The following is a 20,321-nucleotide window of genomic DNA, read 5'->3' as shown; positions in this document are numbered from 1 at the left end:
ATCTTGTTTATTTTAAAAACTACATGTACCTTGCTTTGCTGTGTACAGCCGATCGATTGCGACCTGTGAACCAATTATACGCTTCATCGAACACCAAACACCTGTGGCGGTATATCGAGATAATTGACACCTTGAAATGGACGTTTGTTATGAAAATAGGGTGGCGGATGGCGGTATGCGAATTTGGCGTTATAAAGAGAATTTTATATAGCAGGAAAAACGTTCTTGGGAAATCATGGCGGTATTGCGAGAATGGCGTTATATCGAGTGGCGATAATTCGAGAATTAACTGTATAGTATATTAAAATATATAGATAGTGTAGACAAGATGATATGGTCATAACGCGCAGACATTCAAATGCGCACGGGTGCAATGCTAAAATTAGAATATAATTGGTATCCTTCTGGGAAAACGTTGAGTCAAAAATGTACAGAGTTTGTCTTATTTAATGAAGCTAACAGGGAATATGGCACCAAAAGGGAGTTGGGGAGCGTTTGGGGAACATCTGTAACGGTTCCCGTTACAATTAGCACTAGTTGCTCTTTCACTTTATGAATGCACAACACTTTTTGAGTAAATTACCTCTTTTCTCTGTAAAAGGCAATCATACTACTTAAACATGCTCAAAAACATTATTATGAGGGTTGATTGAAGGATATATCAGAATTGCTCCAAAATCTTTCATAATTTTGTGTTATCATTTGACATACTTGTACTCCCTATTTATTTTGATTTCTGTCTTAAAATTTCATTTGATTCTTTAAAATACCCTTTAAGCTAAACACACAACGTTAGGTTTTTTCCATCACCACACGGCAAGAATATTACCGAAGCCGTCATAGTGTTATTTTTTTTTCAACATTCATTTTTAGTTTAGCTGCACTTGTATATCTTTTTAACCTTTCCAAGAAGAAATCATTGTGCTGCGATTGGGGATACCCATGTGTTTCCTTGAATATTTTCTGAAGTATTGCACATTTCTGAATGAAATTTTAGGGCGTATATTTAAAAAAACAAAAACAAAGGATTTGAAATATAAATTTTTGGTGAAAACTTTTAATTGTCAAAAATGTATAGGATTTAATTTAAATACAATTTTAAATTACATGTACACACAGAACTAGAAATTGTATGTTTCAGATTGCCTAACTTTTTTTGTTGGTACAGTAAAAAGTACTTAAATAAATAAAAACAGAATGCTTCCGTCCAAATGAAATAAAATCTTTACTGTAAGCGTTTTCCTCCAAGTTGGCTCTTCAGACAGTTATGCATATATAGGACCAATATTATTTTGCATTAAATGCAGATTTACAAGAATGTCAACTGTCGTGTTTATTGTGAAATTCTCCACCCTATGACACCAGTAATTTAGAACTTAACGCTGGAGGTGTTTTGAAAATAATAAAAATAATACATCACAATTTAATTAATGTTTATTTATTTGGAAGGCATGCATACAAAAGCTTTGAACTTTTAATTTTCGAAAAATATTATTTAAAGGTCTTAATACCAAGAGGGGCTATTGTCTGTATTGCTCGACATGTTTTCTGTCAGTCATAAATAGTGGCTAATGTCATTAGTTTTCTTTTCATCACATTTGACCGTATCCTAGAGAAAATCATCCAAACAAAATCAAATACAAGCATGATAGCAAGCACTGGCAAGCTTAGTAGAATACGTCAAACAACAAATATTATACAAACATGTTTAAAGCATCCATTGCTGTATAAATTGATGAAAACATTATATTAGAAACTAAATATATTTTATTTGTAAGTGTGGGATACAATTTCACTAAAGTAAAAAAGTTGAAAATAATTTTGAAAAAAAGCTATAATTACATGTATGTAATTGTACATAATAAGACGCGGACCACTTTGAACATTTAATTTCAAGCGAATTAAACATGTTAAGATACGCACATAGGAAAAAAATCTGAACACTTAATTTGAAAATATATATAAAGAAATCAAAAAAGTGAAAGCATATGATTTGAACATATTTTATTTGTAATATAATTACAAAGGGATTGAGCACAAGTTCTGCAAACTTATAACGCCCTCTCCCTGTACATGTAAATTACACATTTATATTGTCACAGTTAAACATGCTATATAAAGTATTCAGTATTTGCAAAAGTAAACAAATTGATGCATTTTGCATATATGTATAAATATATAAAAAGTTGAACAAATTTATATATTAATATTGGTACAGTAATTAACAAGGAAATCTATCAGAATGCTTAATAAATGTTTGAACAAAAGTAAAGACACGTTCATTCTCTGCAGCACTCAGTGAATCAACCCCCCATAACTAGACATGTGTATCTAGTATGTGGATTTTATCAAATTGTAAAAAAAAAATTATACAAAAATTCATTTCTGGCGTTCGCATACTTTGGACATACGAAAAAATAATGATAAGCATTCTTCAGTGAAGCGAATTTTTGAAAAGGAAGAAAAGTTTTGATCTGTTAACGAGCTCAGGGTCAACTTTTAATACAACTGAGTGCAAAATCTTTCGATCTTTATTTCAAAATGCATCTTGCATGTATTTTCAAGCGCATGCTTTTGAAAAAGTTTGCTCAGGAGATTTACGCACTTACATGTACTTGCATGTTTCAAAACATAAAATTAATATTTCATATATTATTTTCTATCTAGTCAATTAATTAATTCCACCTTATTAAAAGTTGAAAAATCCAAACTTTACTTTAAAATGTGTAAACTTAAAAATATGATTTTAAAAAATAAAATAAATTGCTCCCCCTCGCTCTTACAAATAAATTTCTTAACCACCGCTTAACAAAAACGGCAAAACAAATGTAACAGAGCTGGGAGGGGGTGGGGGTTGAGCAAAAATGAATAAATTACTAAATAAATGAAAATAAATACATGATAAAATAACATTGCTTTCCTAATTTTTTAAAAGTAATTTCTATGACTGATGTCGTACTTTTTGTATTAATTGATCAGTGTTAGAGATGCAAGGTTGTTTTTTTTTTTTACCAATTAAGATAAAATGCTGGCACTTAGTGTTGAGGGGCTGCCCCTTTTTCAAATCAAAGGAATTTACTAATGTATTGGTAAACTCTGGTTGTAAAGTAAAGTCTAAATCTTCTCAACACCCTTACCCTCTGCCCGAAATAAGATTCTGGAGTTTGGACAGTTTTCCGTTTTTATGTCAAAGATGTTTAAGCGTGTTGTAAATTTCTTGTTATGCTTCCTACTTTCAAAAACAATACCATGGCTTTAAAATGTTATCGACAATTTATCAAAATTTTCTTATTGGTGACTTGCGTGGGTGTTGAAGTCAGTGAAATAATCCTATTGAACCCTAATTGAAAAACATCTTCAACAAACTATAAAATTTGATTTTGGTTTTATCAAAAGATGTGTAAGCGATCTTTAAATAGCCTAAAGATGTTATAATTTATCTCAAGTTTTATTTATTTCTCTTATTTTGCTAACGTAATTTAACCATTACAAAATCTAGTAACCGATGAAAACAAGCACTGATCCATGGAAAAGAATTTCGAAATGAAGAGGGATGTAAAGATATATATACCGGGGAAGTTTGTCCATTGTGCAGACTGTTAACAGAACACAGACGACGATGCGTGCAACTTGGATATTTTTGGCTGTTTTGGCCATTGCCTCGGCCCGCACTTTAAAGGTAAAAACTGCAGGGGGTATATTAAATTTTGTTTATTAAAATTATTTGCAGCTTAATTGGTGATTGTATTTTTAATCAAATATTCCAATAGATCCCATGCTTAACAACTCTTTTTTTTTATTTTATTGTTTAGCTGTTTAAGTCACTAATATAATTGTAGATTTTTCTTCAATTTCCAACAAGTAAACCGATGTTTGCTTCAATAAATTTTAGCCATTTAATTATGTGCATGTTTCTATCTTTCCTTTATCTTCAAAAGTTGTGCTAAGAAGCATAATTAACATATATAATGATTTTTAACAATAATCAATTTACTTAGATTGCTTTATTCTGCTTGACAAAGTGAAATACTTACAGTTAATTCTAATTCTAATGCAATTATTTTGTAAAACTATCGTAAATTATAAATTGTTAATATTGCACGGTAAAACGTTGGAACTTAATATTCCCATCTTTGAATAAAAATAAGAAGGATTTCATAAAATAAATTACACAGATTCAACAGAAAAAACCCAAAGGAAATCTAAATATTTTCTTGAACGATGCTGTTGAAAATGTCAGTTGGCAAATGTGGACTAAGGAAAATTAAAAGGGGTAAAATGCATATAAATATGAAAGAATTTGTGTTTCGGAAAAATGTAAAATGCTGTCCTATAATTTTGATTATAGGATCAATTCAATATACATGTATGTGTATATATATGCAAACCGTAACTTTAAATATAGCCTTATTCATGTGTAGTAATGATGGCATCTACAATTCAAGATCTTTTAAACGGCCATATTAGGCCAATAAGAAAAACCAATATCATACACCAGAACAAACGTTTTCTTTATAAACTGTTAAGAAGTTAGCAATTTAAAAAAAAATTAAATAGATTTTTTTAAAAGTTACGAATTCTCTTTACACCAGCAGTCAAATATGACACCTCGTTGCGCTCCAAAAATGTGATCGCACATAATCGTTTAAAATGCTGATATACAGAATATAGTACCATAAAAAGGCTTTTCGGGGGGGGACCTTAGTTACCAATTTCGGCCAAGAATCTTGATATCGTTTTCAATTCAATAGATGTGAACGGCTACTTTGAAAAATAAAAAAAGCATTTAATAACATAATGCATTATATGATAACATATTACAGATCAAGGACTTTTTGAATTAAATCCCAAAAGAAAGCCATTCTCTTGCTGCTGAACTGTAGCTCTCCGAAAAAAAAAATGCCAGAGCGTAGATCAACGTCACCAATGAAATAAAATTACGCACAAAAGTAGGCGCTTCAGTTTTCGATTTATCTGTAAGAATTATTATTCTAATTTAATGTTAAATAAAATAGCTAGCTACAGATCGCAGCTAATCATTCTCAAAACCTACATATACACGGAACGTTTTAATCTTTATAAAAGACGTGAAGAGATAAGAACTTTAAAAGGACATTTTTAGACTACAAAATAGTTTTACGTCACGGAAGGAATATTGCATCATGTTGCGTTTCAAACAAAAAGCGGTCACAGTCTAAAATTGATAGAGAGAAAACAACAAATAAATGATGTCAGGTTATCTAATAATCAGCGAAATAAACATGACTAGCTATTAAACCGTTTACTTAATTGTTGATTTGAAAACGTGCTGCAACACCTTAATTTCTTACATAATCATTTAAATTCTTACAAAAATAGTCTTTTTCAATGAAAATACCCCAACGAACGTTAAAGAGAAAAGGAAATATGCCGATATTCAGAATTTTTTTTTTAAACTTTTGCAATATTTTTTAGTTTATAGAATATTTTAAAACAGTACATTTGTACAATGTGTATTTTAGGTCTATTTCAATTGTCAAATTATAGTTCGTGTAAAAAGCATGCAGTGGCATTTGCAAGATACCATAGGTAAAATTTCATTAAAAAAGCATACATTTTTAGGCACATGTAACAGGAAAATGGAAACAAAAATCAATTTCTATAAAATCTGGAATTTTCCTGTGCTGTTGTTTTGAGGGGTGCAAATGTCTTTTTGTTATATGACCGTCCCAAGAACTTCAAACTATATGAATATAGCTTAAGTTTTATCATATTAAAATGCATATGAAATGACAAATTAATGAAACATGATAACGAAGGAACAAATTCGTGTATAATTCAATTTGCTTACCTAAAATATTGAATTATGGGGGGGGGGGAAATGCAACATCGTCTTTAGATTTTTCGGTTTGACTGGAGCCAATGCAATTAGATTTATTTTGTTTTAAAATCTCCATTTTTGAATGAAGTAGTCTTGATAGATTTTCTAGCATTGTCCTGTGTTTAAAATACATGTTACAAAGTTATATTTAGGAACTGGACATGATATTTTAGCATTTTCAATAACTTAACAGTAATTGGACAACTTCAATACTTAACATGAATCAGGTACATGATGTTACAATGTACTAATAGTTGGGAAGGTTTTCTGTTTCAAATAAACACTAGATCTACTAATTCATCCACTTTGGACTATATGGGAGTATTTTACTTGGGGGATTTTTTTTTATTGATGACGCCTGATCCCTTGTACTTTTTAGCATGATACTTTCATATTCCTTGTCTTTTTTTTTATATAGAAACGGGACGATGGAGATGACGATCATTGGGTTTCGGCGTTTCTAGCTGGCATGAATAGTAAGACTACACGTCTCAGTCCGTGCAATGCAGATATAGCACTAAAGACTTAATATCCTACCGTTGTAAAACATTTCATTTGATTTGTAGATGACTACACCGATGCCCAAAAAGAAGAAATTTTGGGAAATATTGCTAACGATTTGAAACACTTCCTTGGTGTGTTGGACAGAGCCGTCAAAGGCGGTAAGATGTTTACGAAACACTTGATTGTAAAACATGTAAGATGTATATAGAAAACGCTCAGCCACTGTAAAGGGGGTTTATATCTTAATTATAAAAAAAACTGAAATTTTACAAGGCATAGTTTTATTGTCGCAATGGGTACCCTGCAATGTGTATTCTGATTAATGTATTTCATTTACAGAAAATGTCGAACAGAACAAGAATGACCTTGTCAACATGCTGTCAGGAGCTGCACATCTTGTAAAGATGCACGAACAAAAGGGTATACATCAACTGAGCTATATTTATTAATGACTGTTTCCTTTATGGGTTTTCCTGCAATAGAAAATATCGCACTTTAATTTTTTTCAGCTGAAGAAGGCCACGTTATGATTCCACCAAAACCAGTTACCATCCCGGCTGGTTGTACTAGAGGTATTCATCACTTAAATTTCATGTGTACTTTTAAATCAGAACCTTTAAAAAATCAAGCAATGACCTTTTTAATTGTACGAAAACGAAGAGATTGAAAGAAAATAAACTATTTTAAACCTTACGGCAAAAATGAAACATCTCGCCACAGCAAGAAAATGGTAATGTTCGAATCGCATCCCGCCATCATTCAATAAAGATTAAACTCGCACTTTGCTTTCAGCTGATGTCGAGGCTCTCGGGGAGTGCGATGCAATGGTCAGACGTGTTTTAGAGTGCGTCCAGGGAGGAGCAAGAGCTATGGTTGCCAGCCTAGGAGACACAACTATCTCCTGTACGAGTTTTAAAATTCTTTAATTTTGGTTAATTTGCGCATTCTTTACTAAATTAGTCTCTATATCTTTTGTCCAGTATGCAGTTTAGATCGTTTAATAGGTCTCTGATCATATTTTGCAGCAAGATAGCATAATCCTGTTTTAACAGTAAAATTGTTAGAGTAGAAATTGATTTTGAGTTTAATTACAGTTGAAGACAGAGTTGGCGAAATGAAATCATTTATTAATAAAGTTGCTCAAGAGCTCGATGACATTAAAATGTTGTTTGGTAAGTAATTTCGTACTAAAATAGATTTAACTAAATAAAGGTAAATGTAAAAAATATATCTGTGTATTTTTGAATAAGTCTAAAAAGTTATTTCCTTATTATTGTTGTTCAGTTTCTGAAATACAGAGTATGTTTATTGATCAGTACAAAAGATATTTACAAAGACTTGTAACAATGGTATTCTTGTTGAATTTCAGGACATTGTTCCAAGGTAAGAGACAAATAATAAAATTACTAGTATATGGAATCTCCATTCCCTCTAGCTCCCAAAACAATCTCTGATGCTAATAAATTAACTAAAAATGCTAATAAAAATGACAACCGTGTTGTATGAATTTTTATATACCTTTCCCAATTTTATTCATTATGTATTTTTTAATGTAGCCATATACCCCAGAACACTGGATGGAAGCATGGAAATTGACTGATGCAGGTATTTGATAAAACATTTTGTAATGAAGGAAAAAAGGTCTAAGTTATTTCATACACAGGGTATTTCAGAAATCAAGCAACCATTTAATTTCCTTACTTTAATGATATGCAAACAGAGATATATGAAAGTTTTACATAAAATTATACTTAAAAAGCTATTTTTTTTATATATACTAATGACAAAATGTTAGCTAATAATTCTCATTTAAATTGATTATTAGTTATGATGTAATACCGGTACGTCATGTGAACTTAATAAACAAATTGTAGATTTGAGCAACCCTGATGACGTAGAAGCGAAATTCAAGAACTTGGGAATGAAAATTTACAATGATGTAAAGGAGATAAGAGATAATCTGGACATTCTTTTGAGCGGAGGTACGTCCCAAAAAACTTTGAACTCTGTCTAGTTCATAATATTATTTAGTGTTATGTGGTAATTTTTATACTAAGGAGGATAGAAATGAATATTTTATAAATATTGTATGCAATTGCATTAATCATGTTCATATGAAGCATTTATTTATTATTGGGTAAATCTATGTCCCTGACTCACTGGGTGAAGGAAGTGGTATAAAGAAAACTCACTTTCTCTTGATTTTATTACAGCTGGCACTGAACAGGAGTTCAAGAAGGCTGAACGACACCTTGCAGCTGCCGTTTCATTGGCTGAATTTCACGAGAAGGAAGGTACGTGTTTGCAAACTAATACGTATTAGATCTTTAGAAATAATATTGCTTTAAAATCAAATACAATTGAAAAACATCTAGACTTCTTATTTTTCTCAATTAAAAAGAAATGAAATCAGCTGTCTGATAGTAGAAGAGACATTAATGCTATAGGCCTATGGAGAAAAAATAAAAGTTGTGAAAAGATCAGTTGTCATATTACCTCAATGTCCATTTCAGGCGCTGGCACTGTTCAACCAGACAGCGTTCCCATTGACGCTGATTGTACAAAAGGTAAGGAAGAGGCAAGGTATAAATAAAAAAAACAAACATGTTTAGCATAGTTTTAGTGTTCAGACTTATCCCAAGTGATGATTTTTGGTCCTTTGAAACACAAGCATTGGAATACTTTATATCGGGGACGTAAAAAATCTTTTTCCTGGTTTTCGACAAAGAGGAGGCTCACTGGGGGCCGCCAGGGAAACAAAAAATGGTCATTTTCGCTTAATTTGATTGCCGAAATATGGCTGAAATATTGCCGACTCGGCGTCAAACACAAAAAACTATATCGGGCCTTATAGGTCACCTGAGTATCATGTAACAACTTAAGCGATTGTATTTGTTCATTGTTTTAAGCCAAAAGCCATGGAATTCACAAATTTTGAAAGAGGCACCATTGCTTATCAAAGGGCAGATTTCAAACATCAATTTATTTTTAGAAGTCCTTCACATTAAATTATCTATTTTGAAATTTCTTGAATATACTAGCATTTAAAATGTTAAATTTAGTTATGAACATGAGTTCCTATGGAGAAGGAAATAAAAAAAATTAATAAATCAATTATTAACATTTGTACATTCTTTTTTTTATGCTATCCAAGATTTGAATAAAATGCTTACAAATAGGAAAGTATATTTAATTGCTTATTTCATCATCTGCCAGTTTGGCCATTATATATAAATTTTGTGAATCCTTGATCAAAATATATTTTTAAAAATCAATTCTTTAAAAGTCTAAATATATCTTCATTTTTTTTTAATATGTGTTAGATGAAATCAACAGTCTAGGACATTGTGGCTAAAATAATTCCTATCATAAAACATGCATGAGTACTGCGGAGTAGGGTAACATTTTTTTCAATTAAGTTTAAAATAATTTTTCTGGCTGATACAAATGATCTACATGCCTGTATATATTTGTAAATTCTGCCTTGTTAAATTGAATTTTTTTAATTTCTGTCTTATTTGAATTATTTCTTTGACACATGTATTGTAGTAGATATTTTAAATACAAAAAATATAGACATAGATTTCTAAGATTGTTATTATATAAAGTATATATGTTCATGAGATCAAAGATATATATGGAATATAGTAATACATACTATTTTCTTTGGAGAAGTTTGTCTATAAAAAGCAAAATCACATTTATCACTGGAATTCAGGTATAAAGTGATATTGAATCATCCACATTATATTATTTTAGATCTTGCACTGGTTAAATACACGAAGGGTGTCGTTATGAATGTTGCCAAAGTTCCAAAACTACTACAAGAGATTGAGAGTAAGTATCTGACTGTGATAGGCTGGAGAAATTACAATTAGAAGAATTTTTTTTTTTTTTTTCACAGGCCTTCAAAACCTTGATGCTTCTTTGTAAATCTCTATATTTAAACGGGATTAAATATGTAATTAGATCATTAGTAGACCAGGAGCAAAGGAGAAAATTATGTTTAATGTATAAAATATATAACATGGCCCCACCCTAATATTTACAAGAATCTATTACCCTGGGGCCATAAAATCTCTCAATTTTGGTACCCATTATGATAACTATGCACTAGTAATAATATTGTTATTCCCAGGAGCAGTAGAACAAATTTTTCAAAAATTCATTTTTTCCACTATATATATCAGCATGGAATGCATTGCCTAACACCAGAAACCTTGACACTATAAATGCTTTTAAAAAGAGACTCTCTAAAGGTGATCCTGCACTTAAATATCTTTCTTATGGCGACAAAAAATGAATTTAATTTTAAATAATGCAGGCACAATGTATTTAGCCTCCTTAGGCAGATCTTTTTAAGTTTAAACTTTCCAGACAATACCAAGTGTTCTTGTGGATATATTAATGAAAACACTTTTAAAGATTGCATTTTTATCCTGGTTTTGTAAAAATTATACTGAAATAAGAAAAGAATTATTCCATACTATAAAAAATAACAAAGGAGAAATAGACCTTGATAAAATACTTTGTTGGGGACCCAAACTTGGACGACAACAAAATAATATCAATATTGTTAAAGCCGTACATAAATATATTAAAAATTCGAAAAGATTTTTGAACAGTAAGCGTAACTACATGTATTCTGTATCCTTAAAATCCCCTTCCTTCTTTCATCCTTCCTTGCACTCCTTTTTCCCTGAAATTTCTTATCTCTCTGCTTTAAAATGTTAAATTGACATTTTTTGCATTGTAAAAATAATTATTTGTTGTTCATTTTTACAGTGTATATAAATTTGTTGTAATTCTATAAATGTACATTATATCAACAAGGTGTACTGTAGATTAAACTATATTTCAGTTAATTTTTACACATGTTTCTGTACATTTTCTTTTTCTTGTAGATGAAATCAACAAAATAATATCAATATTGTTAAAGCTGTACATAAATATATTAAAAAATCAAAAAGATTTTATGAATAACCAGTGTAACCATTTTGTATCCTTAAAATAATCCCCCCTTTATTTCTTCTCTCCATGCACTCCCATCCCCTTCTTTTCTTATCTCTCTGCACCACTTTCTTCTTCTTCCTCTTTTTTTTTTTTAATATATAATTGTATAAAGTATATATGTTCATGTACATCACGATTATATATGTTCTCGTTTTTTTGTTTGTGTTAAAAAGCAAAATCACATTTATCACTGGAATTCAGGTATAAAGTGTATTGTCCAATCCCATATATTATTTTAGATCTTGATTGTGTTCAATAAAATATGTTTAAATCAGAGTAAGTATCTAAAATAAGAGATAACGTATACTTTCGACAAATAAAAATCAATTTAATGAAAATATAATTCTATTTCAATATTCCCTTTTCATTAAGTTAAACATGTATATTTACTGATTGTTTGCTAATTGATTTTTTTTTAGGTTCCTGTTCACAAGTGAGTAATGAAAGCTAAACATGTCAAACATTTAAATTGATTTTATTTCTGTTTTGAATTGAAAGGTATCAAATATTTTGAATTAATGTGGTAACAGACTCACAATAAGCATGTCTTCTAAAGGTACCCCTATCCCCTTCTTTCTCCCCACAATCCTATGGAAAACAAAATAATAATATGATAAATAAATTTTAAAAATATATTTAATTGAAAAACTTCAGAATGTTGATGGGCCACCCTTTCTTTGCATTTATCAATACACTCCACATTTTAACATACATGTAACTATTGAAACATCACTCTTACAGTTGGACATTCAACACTGGGAAAAGGCTTGGATGATTACTGAGGAAGGTACTAAATCTAAACAAATCTTTAAAAAAGCTTTAATCTTTGAAATTGCTTCTTTTATTATATTTACAGGTATTTTAATTTGATTTGTCACATTTTCTCCAGAACTAAAAGACCCAGCAAATATGGAAAAGTTTAAGCAGTTGGGAATGAGAATTCACGGTGATATGGTGAATATCCGCGATAACTTGGTCGCACTTCTGAGTGGAGGTAAGTTGACATAAAGTCAAAAAACCTGTTGATTTCCTCTTTGCGAAATTTACATGTTTAGCTTTAGAATAAAAAAAATTACAGATACCTGTTATTATTCCAAAGTTTTATTTTCACATTATACAGCTCGACTTTTTAAATTCATAGTATATGTATATTACTTTAATAAAGTTCTCTAAAATATATTGATTTAAGTACCGCAATAATGAATGTGTAGAAGTTGATATATATACCTTCTTAAAATCAAGACCACATTCCAATCAGAGAATGTTTTATGTAGTTTATGTAGCAATATAATATATATGGTCAATTGGAATTTTATTTTCAATAAAAGGAGGTGACATCGAATTAGCTCTGAAACATCTGGACGCTGCCGTAAAGCTGGCTGAACTTCATGAACAAAAAGGTTAGACGTGTTCCCAATGCCCTGTGTATTCTATTTCTTTGATGCATTCCGTATATTTCAATTATTACAATAAATCAAAACATAATATATGAAATATTTACTTTTAGGTGGGCAGTCCATTACACCATCGGTTCTTCCAATTGCATCCGGATGCACAAAGGGTAAGTTTATGGAAATAAATATTAATTACTAGATGTTGTTTACTAATAAAAAAAAAAACAAGACAGTGTATCTTATTTTGAAAATAATATCAGAAAATTTAAATGAAAATAAAAATTGATTTACAAATATTTTCTAGAGCATTGCTTGTAATATATTTTTATTTTAGAGGTATTCAAAGGTTTTTATTTTTTGTAGATGAAGTTCTCGCTTTGGATGGATGTGAAAAACGAGCCATCAGAATTGGAACTTGTATTAAAGACACTGTTGACAGTGTCATTCATCAAATGAGAACAAACACTAATGGTAAGGAGCTTGTTTTTAAAGTAAATTAACTTAATACAAAATAATTCAAATTCTTAAAAAGGCAGTCTTTATGACTAGTTTATGAAGAAAAGATGTTCAAGCCAGTATACTTTTAAATTTTGATCAAAAGGAAAGTAAAAATATACAATGATAATAACATAATTATCATTAATAAAACAGCAACAATACCAACAAAAAAATCAATATATTAATAATGAGTCAAAGTTTGAACTATGATGTCAGACTTAAAATGAATTACAATGAATCTTTTTTCAGTGGTTGAGATTGCCATGTTTACAAAGGGATCTGTTCTAAATATTGCCAAAGCAGATGCCATTGTGAAAGATGTGATAGGTAAATAATAATAAATAAATTCTCAAAATCTTCTTTTTTTAAACTTAAAAATAAATTTAAATATTCTGCATCACAACTGTCATATTATCGACTGTTTTCAATACCAGTGCATTAAAGCTTTATTCAAATTTTAAATGTTTTTAAAATTTTTAAAATTGTACAGTTGTCTTATTGTATTGTATTTTTGTAGCCGGATGTGAAAGTGAGCACAAAGAAAATGACAAGAAAAGAGAACTCGTTGATCTCCTGAGAAGAATTCTGCAGAAATAAACCAAAAACTTATCCATGTCACTATAGAAATGCCAAACCACAAACCCGAAGTGTCACTCTTTAATTGTAAATGTCCATAGCTCATCATACCTACCTCATGTTCTAACATGATATTCAATTGTCTCATTAATAAAATTGAATTGATATTTCAAAACCATTTACAGTTTTTGTCTGTTTTATCATTGCTTGAAATTATGATGATAATGATCAATAGTCAAGCTCAAAAATCCATTCAAACAATGCAAATTTGCAGAAGAGAAAACACGGGCCTCTAAAAATACTAGAAGGATCTGGTGCATTAAGGCATAAACATATCCTGTTGACGAGTCACACGCCATGTGCTCTTTGTCAAAATTCAAAATGCAGAAAAATTCATACAAAATTAAGTCGGAAGCTTTTGGTCGTACAATTTGCATTGGAATCATCGGTCAATATTTGACCTAGATTGTATTTGCTACAAGGTCATTGTAACAATCAAAGAATTTTCGAAGTGTTGAGTTGATTGTCCTTGGCCATCAACTTATGTGCCAGTAGCTTTTTATTTGTGAAACGTTTGATTCGTTTTAGAATCCGTAGAGTACGCTCTTGCGTATAAAATCAACTGAGAGTGAAACACATTTTCTAACTTCAGAATAAATTATACTTCATGAAAGAAGATGTCTTTAAGGATTTGTGTCTATTAAACACGATATAAAATTCGTAGATTTCAAAAATCAGATAAAAGTAAAAATTGTAAATGCACCGCATTTCAGCATATCGGTCATAATTATTCCAGAAACATGTAAGTCATGATATTATGTACACTGAGAATTTGAAAAATATTAATATCAAATTTGTGCCCAATCTCATGGACCGAATATGACTGTCCTCCGTCAAGATAAAATTGTTGCACAGTCTGACAGACTTTGAGGTCAACTTGGTAGAGATTAGTCTACTTCAGAGCATGCTTGAGGTTCTAGGAGATTTCAAGTTTTGAGATTTACAAACGACAAATAACCCCCCCCCCCCCCCCCCCAAAAAAAAAAAAAAAAAAAAAAAACACATTCAGAATTGCGATAAAACTTATATGCATTAAACGAGGAATCCATTGTTTTCAAAATTGAAGCATGAATCAGAACGTCATGATTTAGAATTCTAAAATGGATTTGAAAAAATATTTACAGACTTAATTTTCGTATTCTGAATAATTACTGTTTCGTGAAATAGTAAGTACTTTGGGAGAAAATTTTGAAATAATAAGAGATTTGATTAATGAACACTAATTTAAGTGGATTTTTTTTTTACTGGAATACCCCATGCAAATACGTTGTATCTGAAAATCAATTGTTTACACTTCATTTTGTGACGCACGAGCTTCTTACATAAGACGGTTCGAAAATGGACTTCGGATAATAGTCTGAGATATGTAAGAAAGTCAAAGCAATTAGTTGTAGGAGTAAGATTAAACGAAATATATAGGGTAAATAAAAAAATGATATTTCAAAGCTTGACATTCTATGAATATGAGTTGTTTTTCTTCGGCTTTTACGAAATTATCACGCGAGCATATTGATTGATCAAAGGCACTCACAGCATAAAACCAAAAACTAGAATATTATATATTATTCTTAATATCATCTTTGAGTTTGTTTTCTTTCGACTTTTAGGTAACAATGATTAATAAGAACCAGTGCGTCAGTTGATAAATTTTTGCGACTGACTTAAACCCTCGTATCTGTATTAATCATGTATAAAGTGTGTGAAAGTTCGAAATTATTGTATTGTTGAATGATACCTTTTATTGCAACTTATTACCTGTGACAATTCTTTAGAAATCGGTTATACAGATGATTGCTGCAGAACTGTAGCTCTCTGTTTGAGAAAATTCGGACAGAAAAAGCTTCTCAAGCAGAGATCTACAGTTCAGCGGCTAACAAATGGCTAAAACCTAATCTAACTTGATTGTTTAAAACAACAATAAATGTTAAGTTTTCATGAGAAAATCAAACAAAAATATTTTGGAGGGTCATGCTTCCGTCTAGTTTCTACCTATAGGATAATTGAGGAGGACCGACTATCCAAAATCTCATCACAATTAAAAGTGGCAGTTAAATACTTTTTTTCATTTTTCATATACTTTTCACCATGGTTAGATGAATAAGAGTTGTCGTTCCTTGGATGTATTTTGTCGGATCAACAAGTAGGTGCTGGCACGAAAAAAATCACCGGGCAAGTGCTGGCATCTTCATACGAGTGAAAAAATCTCCAGAGGGACCTTAAACTATAATCAATCAATCATAACCAGTGAATCAATGATTCTTCCTAGAAGGTCACAAACAGGAGGATATTAATTACAATATTGATCCTAACCCAAAATGGACAGACTCTCAGAGGAAAATGCATTTTTGAGTAGGAACACTTGAAATCACACACCAAATTCAACAACATAAAAACTTTATACTTTTCATCTTTATATTCAACTACATGTGTATTCCCTACAATAAATTAAAGTTCAGGCTTTCTGACGGCATGTTGACAGCTACTTTTTTCAATAAAACCGAAATACGCCGTTTCATTGTTCAATTCATAATTACTTTTAATAAAAACAATTTGACTGTACACATAACTATTTGAAGTTATTAAAAAGATGTTCTAGTTTCTGATTGACAACATCTCTGTAGTTTTTGGGAAACCAGGTCTTCCAATAATCTATTGGAATTCCCATCGGTACCAATGGCATTCCGTTATTAGAAGACCTATTTTTGTATTCAAATGAAAAGAAAAAAACATTTGCCATGGCCTTCAACTCGACACTTAGATATATCGACGACGTATTGTCAATTAAGAATTATTATTTGCATTGTAATGTCGTTACAATATATATCCCGATGAGCTTGACGTAAAAAAATACCACCGAGTCTAACACATGTTTCAATCGTCAACTTTCCTTACTTATGCAGCAATATACCCTTGTAACCTGCATACGGAGTTTATATATCTCAGTTGATTCGATACGGACGAATATGTTTCTTAGCAATTTCCCTATACGAAGTCAGTTTTTGACAATAAAGTTGATGAAGCAAGAATATCAGCAGCTTCGTTTAAAGTCATCATTTCGAAACTTCTATGGTCGATATATCGACCTTATCAGCAAATATAATTTATCACAAGTAGAGCTTTTTAAAAAAGCTTCCCGTCTTTAGCAACAATCTTAAACTGTAAACTGATCTACACCTATCAGGCCGTATTCTTCTTCTGAATTTCTTGATTTTGTATTTCTACATTAGCTTTTTACTGGCATTAGCCCTATCACGGTTGTCGCTCGGTCATCTCCGTAAACTTTGACTCGCCGAGAGCTTTTCGGCAAAACCACACAATATATTCCATTTCCTTATTCAAACAAGAAAGGGGAAAAGAATAATAACAAATTGTAAAGCCTGCAAGCAATAAAATCAAATTTTATTTATAATGAAGTTAAAGAGATCTTTTTATTTTTTGCTATACAAAAAATCATGTTATTAGAAATTAATTACTGTTGATTTTGTTGTTCGTTTTGTCATTTTTTTTTAAGATTGAAAATCTTGCAAAATTGTTAAGGATTAAGAAAATTAGATCATCAGAAAGTTATCTCCCTTGCCTTGAACAGCATTTCAACAAATGAAATAATTGAAAATTTTCTCATCATGCATTTTCTACCAATCACAAAAGAGAGGAAGTGCATAGTCCGAAGACTGTAAAAAACTTCAACTATACAATACCGTCTTCCAAGGAAGACGGTAATTAAGTCAAATGCTGACTGACTTTTTTCATGAGTTGTCGACGGATTTGTTCTTTTTTCTCGAACATAAAAAGGATTACACGGCGGATGTGACCGGTCGGCAGGGGATGCTCACTCCTCCATGGCACCTGATCCCACCTCTGATGTTTTGGTAATCCGTGTTTGCTCCGCTCTAATTTTGTTAGGTTTGATGGACTTTTGTGCTCGATTAATATTCGTTATCTCAACTAATTTCAATAATTTTTACTGAAATTTTCAACAAATAAAAAAAATAAGTAAACAGATAAATACCCTGGTCGATAAAGAAATAAATTATAAACATTATAATACTAGTAATAATACAATGTGTTCTTATTTTTTTTTTTAGAATTACTTCTTATTAATTCGGTATCATTTATAGGTGTTGCTTTTAACATATTAGCATTAAAAAGGTGGGAACCATCCTTAACAAATAAAACATCTCAAATTTTGCTTCAAAATGATCTTTCTTTATTATTATGTGCCTGTGTGGCACAATAATTATAACGTCTGCTTAGAGTCGCGGAGTTCTTTTTTCGCGGTTGCAAATCCCACTGCGTTACTTGGAGATCGGTCCTTTGGATATGATCGTATAAACCGATGTTCCGTGTTGCATTAGATGCTGGCACAAAATCCCTTATTGCTCTGAGTGTTGAGTAGAGGTCTAAAAAACTTTCATCGGCAAGTGGTGGCTTCTCAATACGAGTTTAAGAATTCTCGATTTTAAACAAACCGACAAACGTAAGTTATAGTTAATCTCCCAAATATATTTATCATGAAGTTGATACATAAGACCTTTAACGTTTGGAAAAGTTATGAACTACTTACATACTTATCCTCTCCGTGCCCCAGAGTTCAACAAAGAACGCCACTTAAAGCGGTCAGTGGCAACAACCTGCCACTCCTTCAAACTGTTCCAGCCCAGTTCTTCCCTTTCTCTCTTAACAGAGCGGTTCCAGGTGTTCTTTGGCCGTCCTCTTCGTCTCTTTCCCCCAGTGGCGAGAGCTGTTCTAACGTGTGAATTCTCTTCCCTTCGGAGGATATGGCCTATCCATCTCCATCTTTTTCTTTTGATGGTGCTTGATAGAGGTATGGAACTTGTTCTTTCATATAGTTGTTGGTTAGTTATCTTTTCAGGCCAGTGTATTTTAAGGATCCTCCTAAGGCATTTTCGATGGAACGTATCAAGCTTTTCGTCATCTTTTTCTGTTGTTCTCTATATAGTTCAGCACAATACAGCAACACAGATAGAACATTTTGTGTTGAAGATCTTCAATTTGGTCTTTGTACTGTATTGTGCTGACTTCAATACCTTGTCAAGGGATGCCAAGGCGGTACTGGCTAAGACTAGCCTTCTCCCAATATCTGCCTCAGTTCCTCCGGTCTTGTACATTGTGGCACCCAGGTAGAGAAATGTTTCGACCTCTTTTATTTCTTTATCATTCAACCTGATGGCATCCTTCTTCTTCCCATTTATTCTCATGCTTTTTGGGTTTTTTTTTTAAACATTAATTTTTACGCCTGTATATTCCGCGACAACATGTAATCTCCTGGTCTTTTCCTGCATGTCGCTGTGTTTGCTGGAAATAAGTGCAAGGTCGTCTGCATAATCCAGGTCTTCTAAAGTGGACATAAATTTCCAACGTATGCCTCTCTTCTTATTGTTGGTATTTCTCGTTACTAGTATCCAGTCTACCACAATGATGAACAGGAACCCAAACATAACACAACCTTGTCTCACTCCTGTCTGTACTTTGAATTAACCAGTCTGTTGTTCTTCCATTCTCTATGACACAACTAGAACTTCCATCGTATAATTTTGTGATGATATCCACATACATGCCTGGAATTCCATACTGCCTTAGTATTCCATCGTATAATTTTTTGATGATATCCACATACATGCCTGGAATTCCATACTGCCTTAGTATGTCCCACATTTTCTCTCTTATTACGCTGTCAAAAGCTTTTTAAAAATCTATGAAACTTATGTATAGTGGTACTTGCCACTCTACAGATTGTTCTAAAATATTTCTTAGAACGTGAATCTGTTCTGATGATCCTCTTCCTCTTCTATATGCAGTTTGATCTGGTCTTAGTCTGTCCTCTAATCCTTCTCTGTCAACTACTATTTTGCAAAATAATTTAGATGGCACTGATAGTAGTAATATTCCTCTACACAATGTTGTCACATATTGTCAGATCTCCTTTTTTAGGTATTTTGACAATGAGCGATATCTTCCAGTCTGTTGGTATTTCTTGCTCACTGATAATTCTGTTGAATAAATTTGTAAGCTCTGATGTTGAGTATGATACGCTCTCCTTAAGTAGCTCCGCATTGATGTTATCTATGCCACTTTTCATTTTTTGGATTGTCTTTTTAACCTCCTCCTCTCTTTTTGGTGTTGTGTCAATTTCTTCAATTTTGTTCTCTTGGATGGTGCATCCTTCCGGTAATTCTGTTGTTTCTGATGGGCATTAAGGACCTCTTCAAAATGTTCTTTCCATCTCTCCAATATTTTTCCATCCTTAATGATTAGTTCACCATTCTTGGACCTTATGCCGCCTGTCCTGTTTCCCTTTCTCCCAAAAAGCTGCTTGGTCAGTTGGTAAACTTCACTCAGACGGTTTGTATTTGCTGCATTCTCTGCTTGGTTAGCTACATCTTCCAGATTTTTCC

At 31.6% G+C, this 20,321-nt stretch overlaps 1 protein-coding gene across 1 annotated transcript; it reads left to right on the top strand.

Annotated features, from left to right (window-relative positions):
* The first annotated feature begins 3,573 nt into the window (after positions 1 to 3,573).
* Positions 3,574 to 14,023, top strand: LOC134234388 (uncharacterized). The gene is made up of 22 exons (XM_062716448.1): positions 3,574 to 3,679; positions 6,279 to 6,336; positions 6,427 to 6,522; positions 6,704 to 6,784; positions 6,874 to 6,936; positions 7,157 to 7,267; positions 7,459 to 7,536; positions 7,734 to 7,747; positions 7,921 to 7,969; positions 8,239 to 8,346; positions 8,578 to 8,658; positions 8,878 to 8,931; positions 9,688 to 9,714; positions 10,124 to 10,201; positions 11,797 to 11,810; positions 12,119 to 12,164; positions 12,267 to 12,371; positions 12,706 to 12,777; positions 12,885 to 12,938; positions 13,135 to 13,242; positions 13,519 to 13,596; positions 13,787 to 14,023. The coding sequence occupies exons 1-22, from the start codon at positions 3,620 to 3,622 to the stop codon at positions 13,864 to 13,866; spliced, it is 1,515 nt and encodes a 504-aa protein (XP_062572432.1). The 5' UTR covers positions 3,574 to 3,619; the 3' UTR covers positions 13,867 to 14,023.
* The last annotated feature ends 6,298 nt before the right edge of the window (positions 14,024 to 20,321 follow it).

The sequence above is a fragment of the Saccostrea cucullata genome, unplaced genomic scaffold (genome assembly GCF_032062105.1).
Source record: "Saccostrea cucullata isolate Sc308-1 unplaced genomic scaffold, CSIRO_AGI_Scuc_v1 ctg18, whole genome shotgun sequence".
In the NCBI taxonomy this organism is placed as follows: domain Eukaryota; kingdom Metazoa; phylum Mollusca; class Bivalvia; order Ostreida; family Ostreidae; genus Saccostrea; species Saccostrea cuccullata.
This window is presented reverse-complemented; position numbering and strand designations above follow the sequence as displayed.

Excerpts from the sequence above, each read along its gene's own strand:
- LOC134234388 (XM_062716448.1), top strand. The coding sequence starts at position 3,620 with ATGCGTGCAACTTGGATATTTTTGGCTGTTTTGGCCATTGCCTCGGCC. Across the intron at positions 7,268-7,458 it reads AGGAGACACAACTATCTCCT|TTGAAGACAGAGTTGGCGAA; the intron begins GTACGAGTTTTA and ends GTTTAATTACAG. Across the intron at positions 8,347-8,577 it reads GGACATTCTTTTGAGCGGAG|CTGGCACTGAACAGGAGTTC; the intron begins GTACGTCCCAAA and ends ATTTTATTACAG.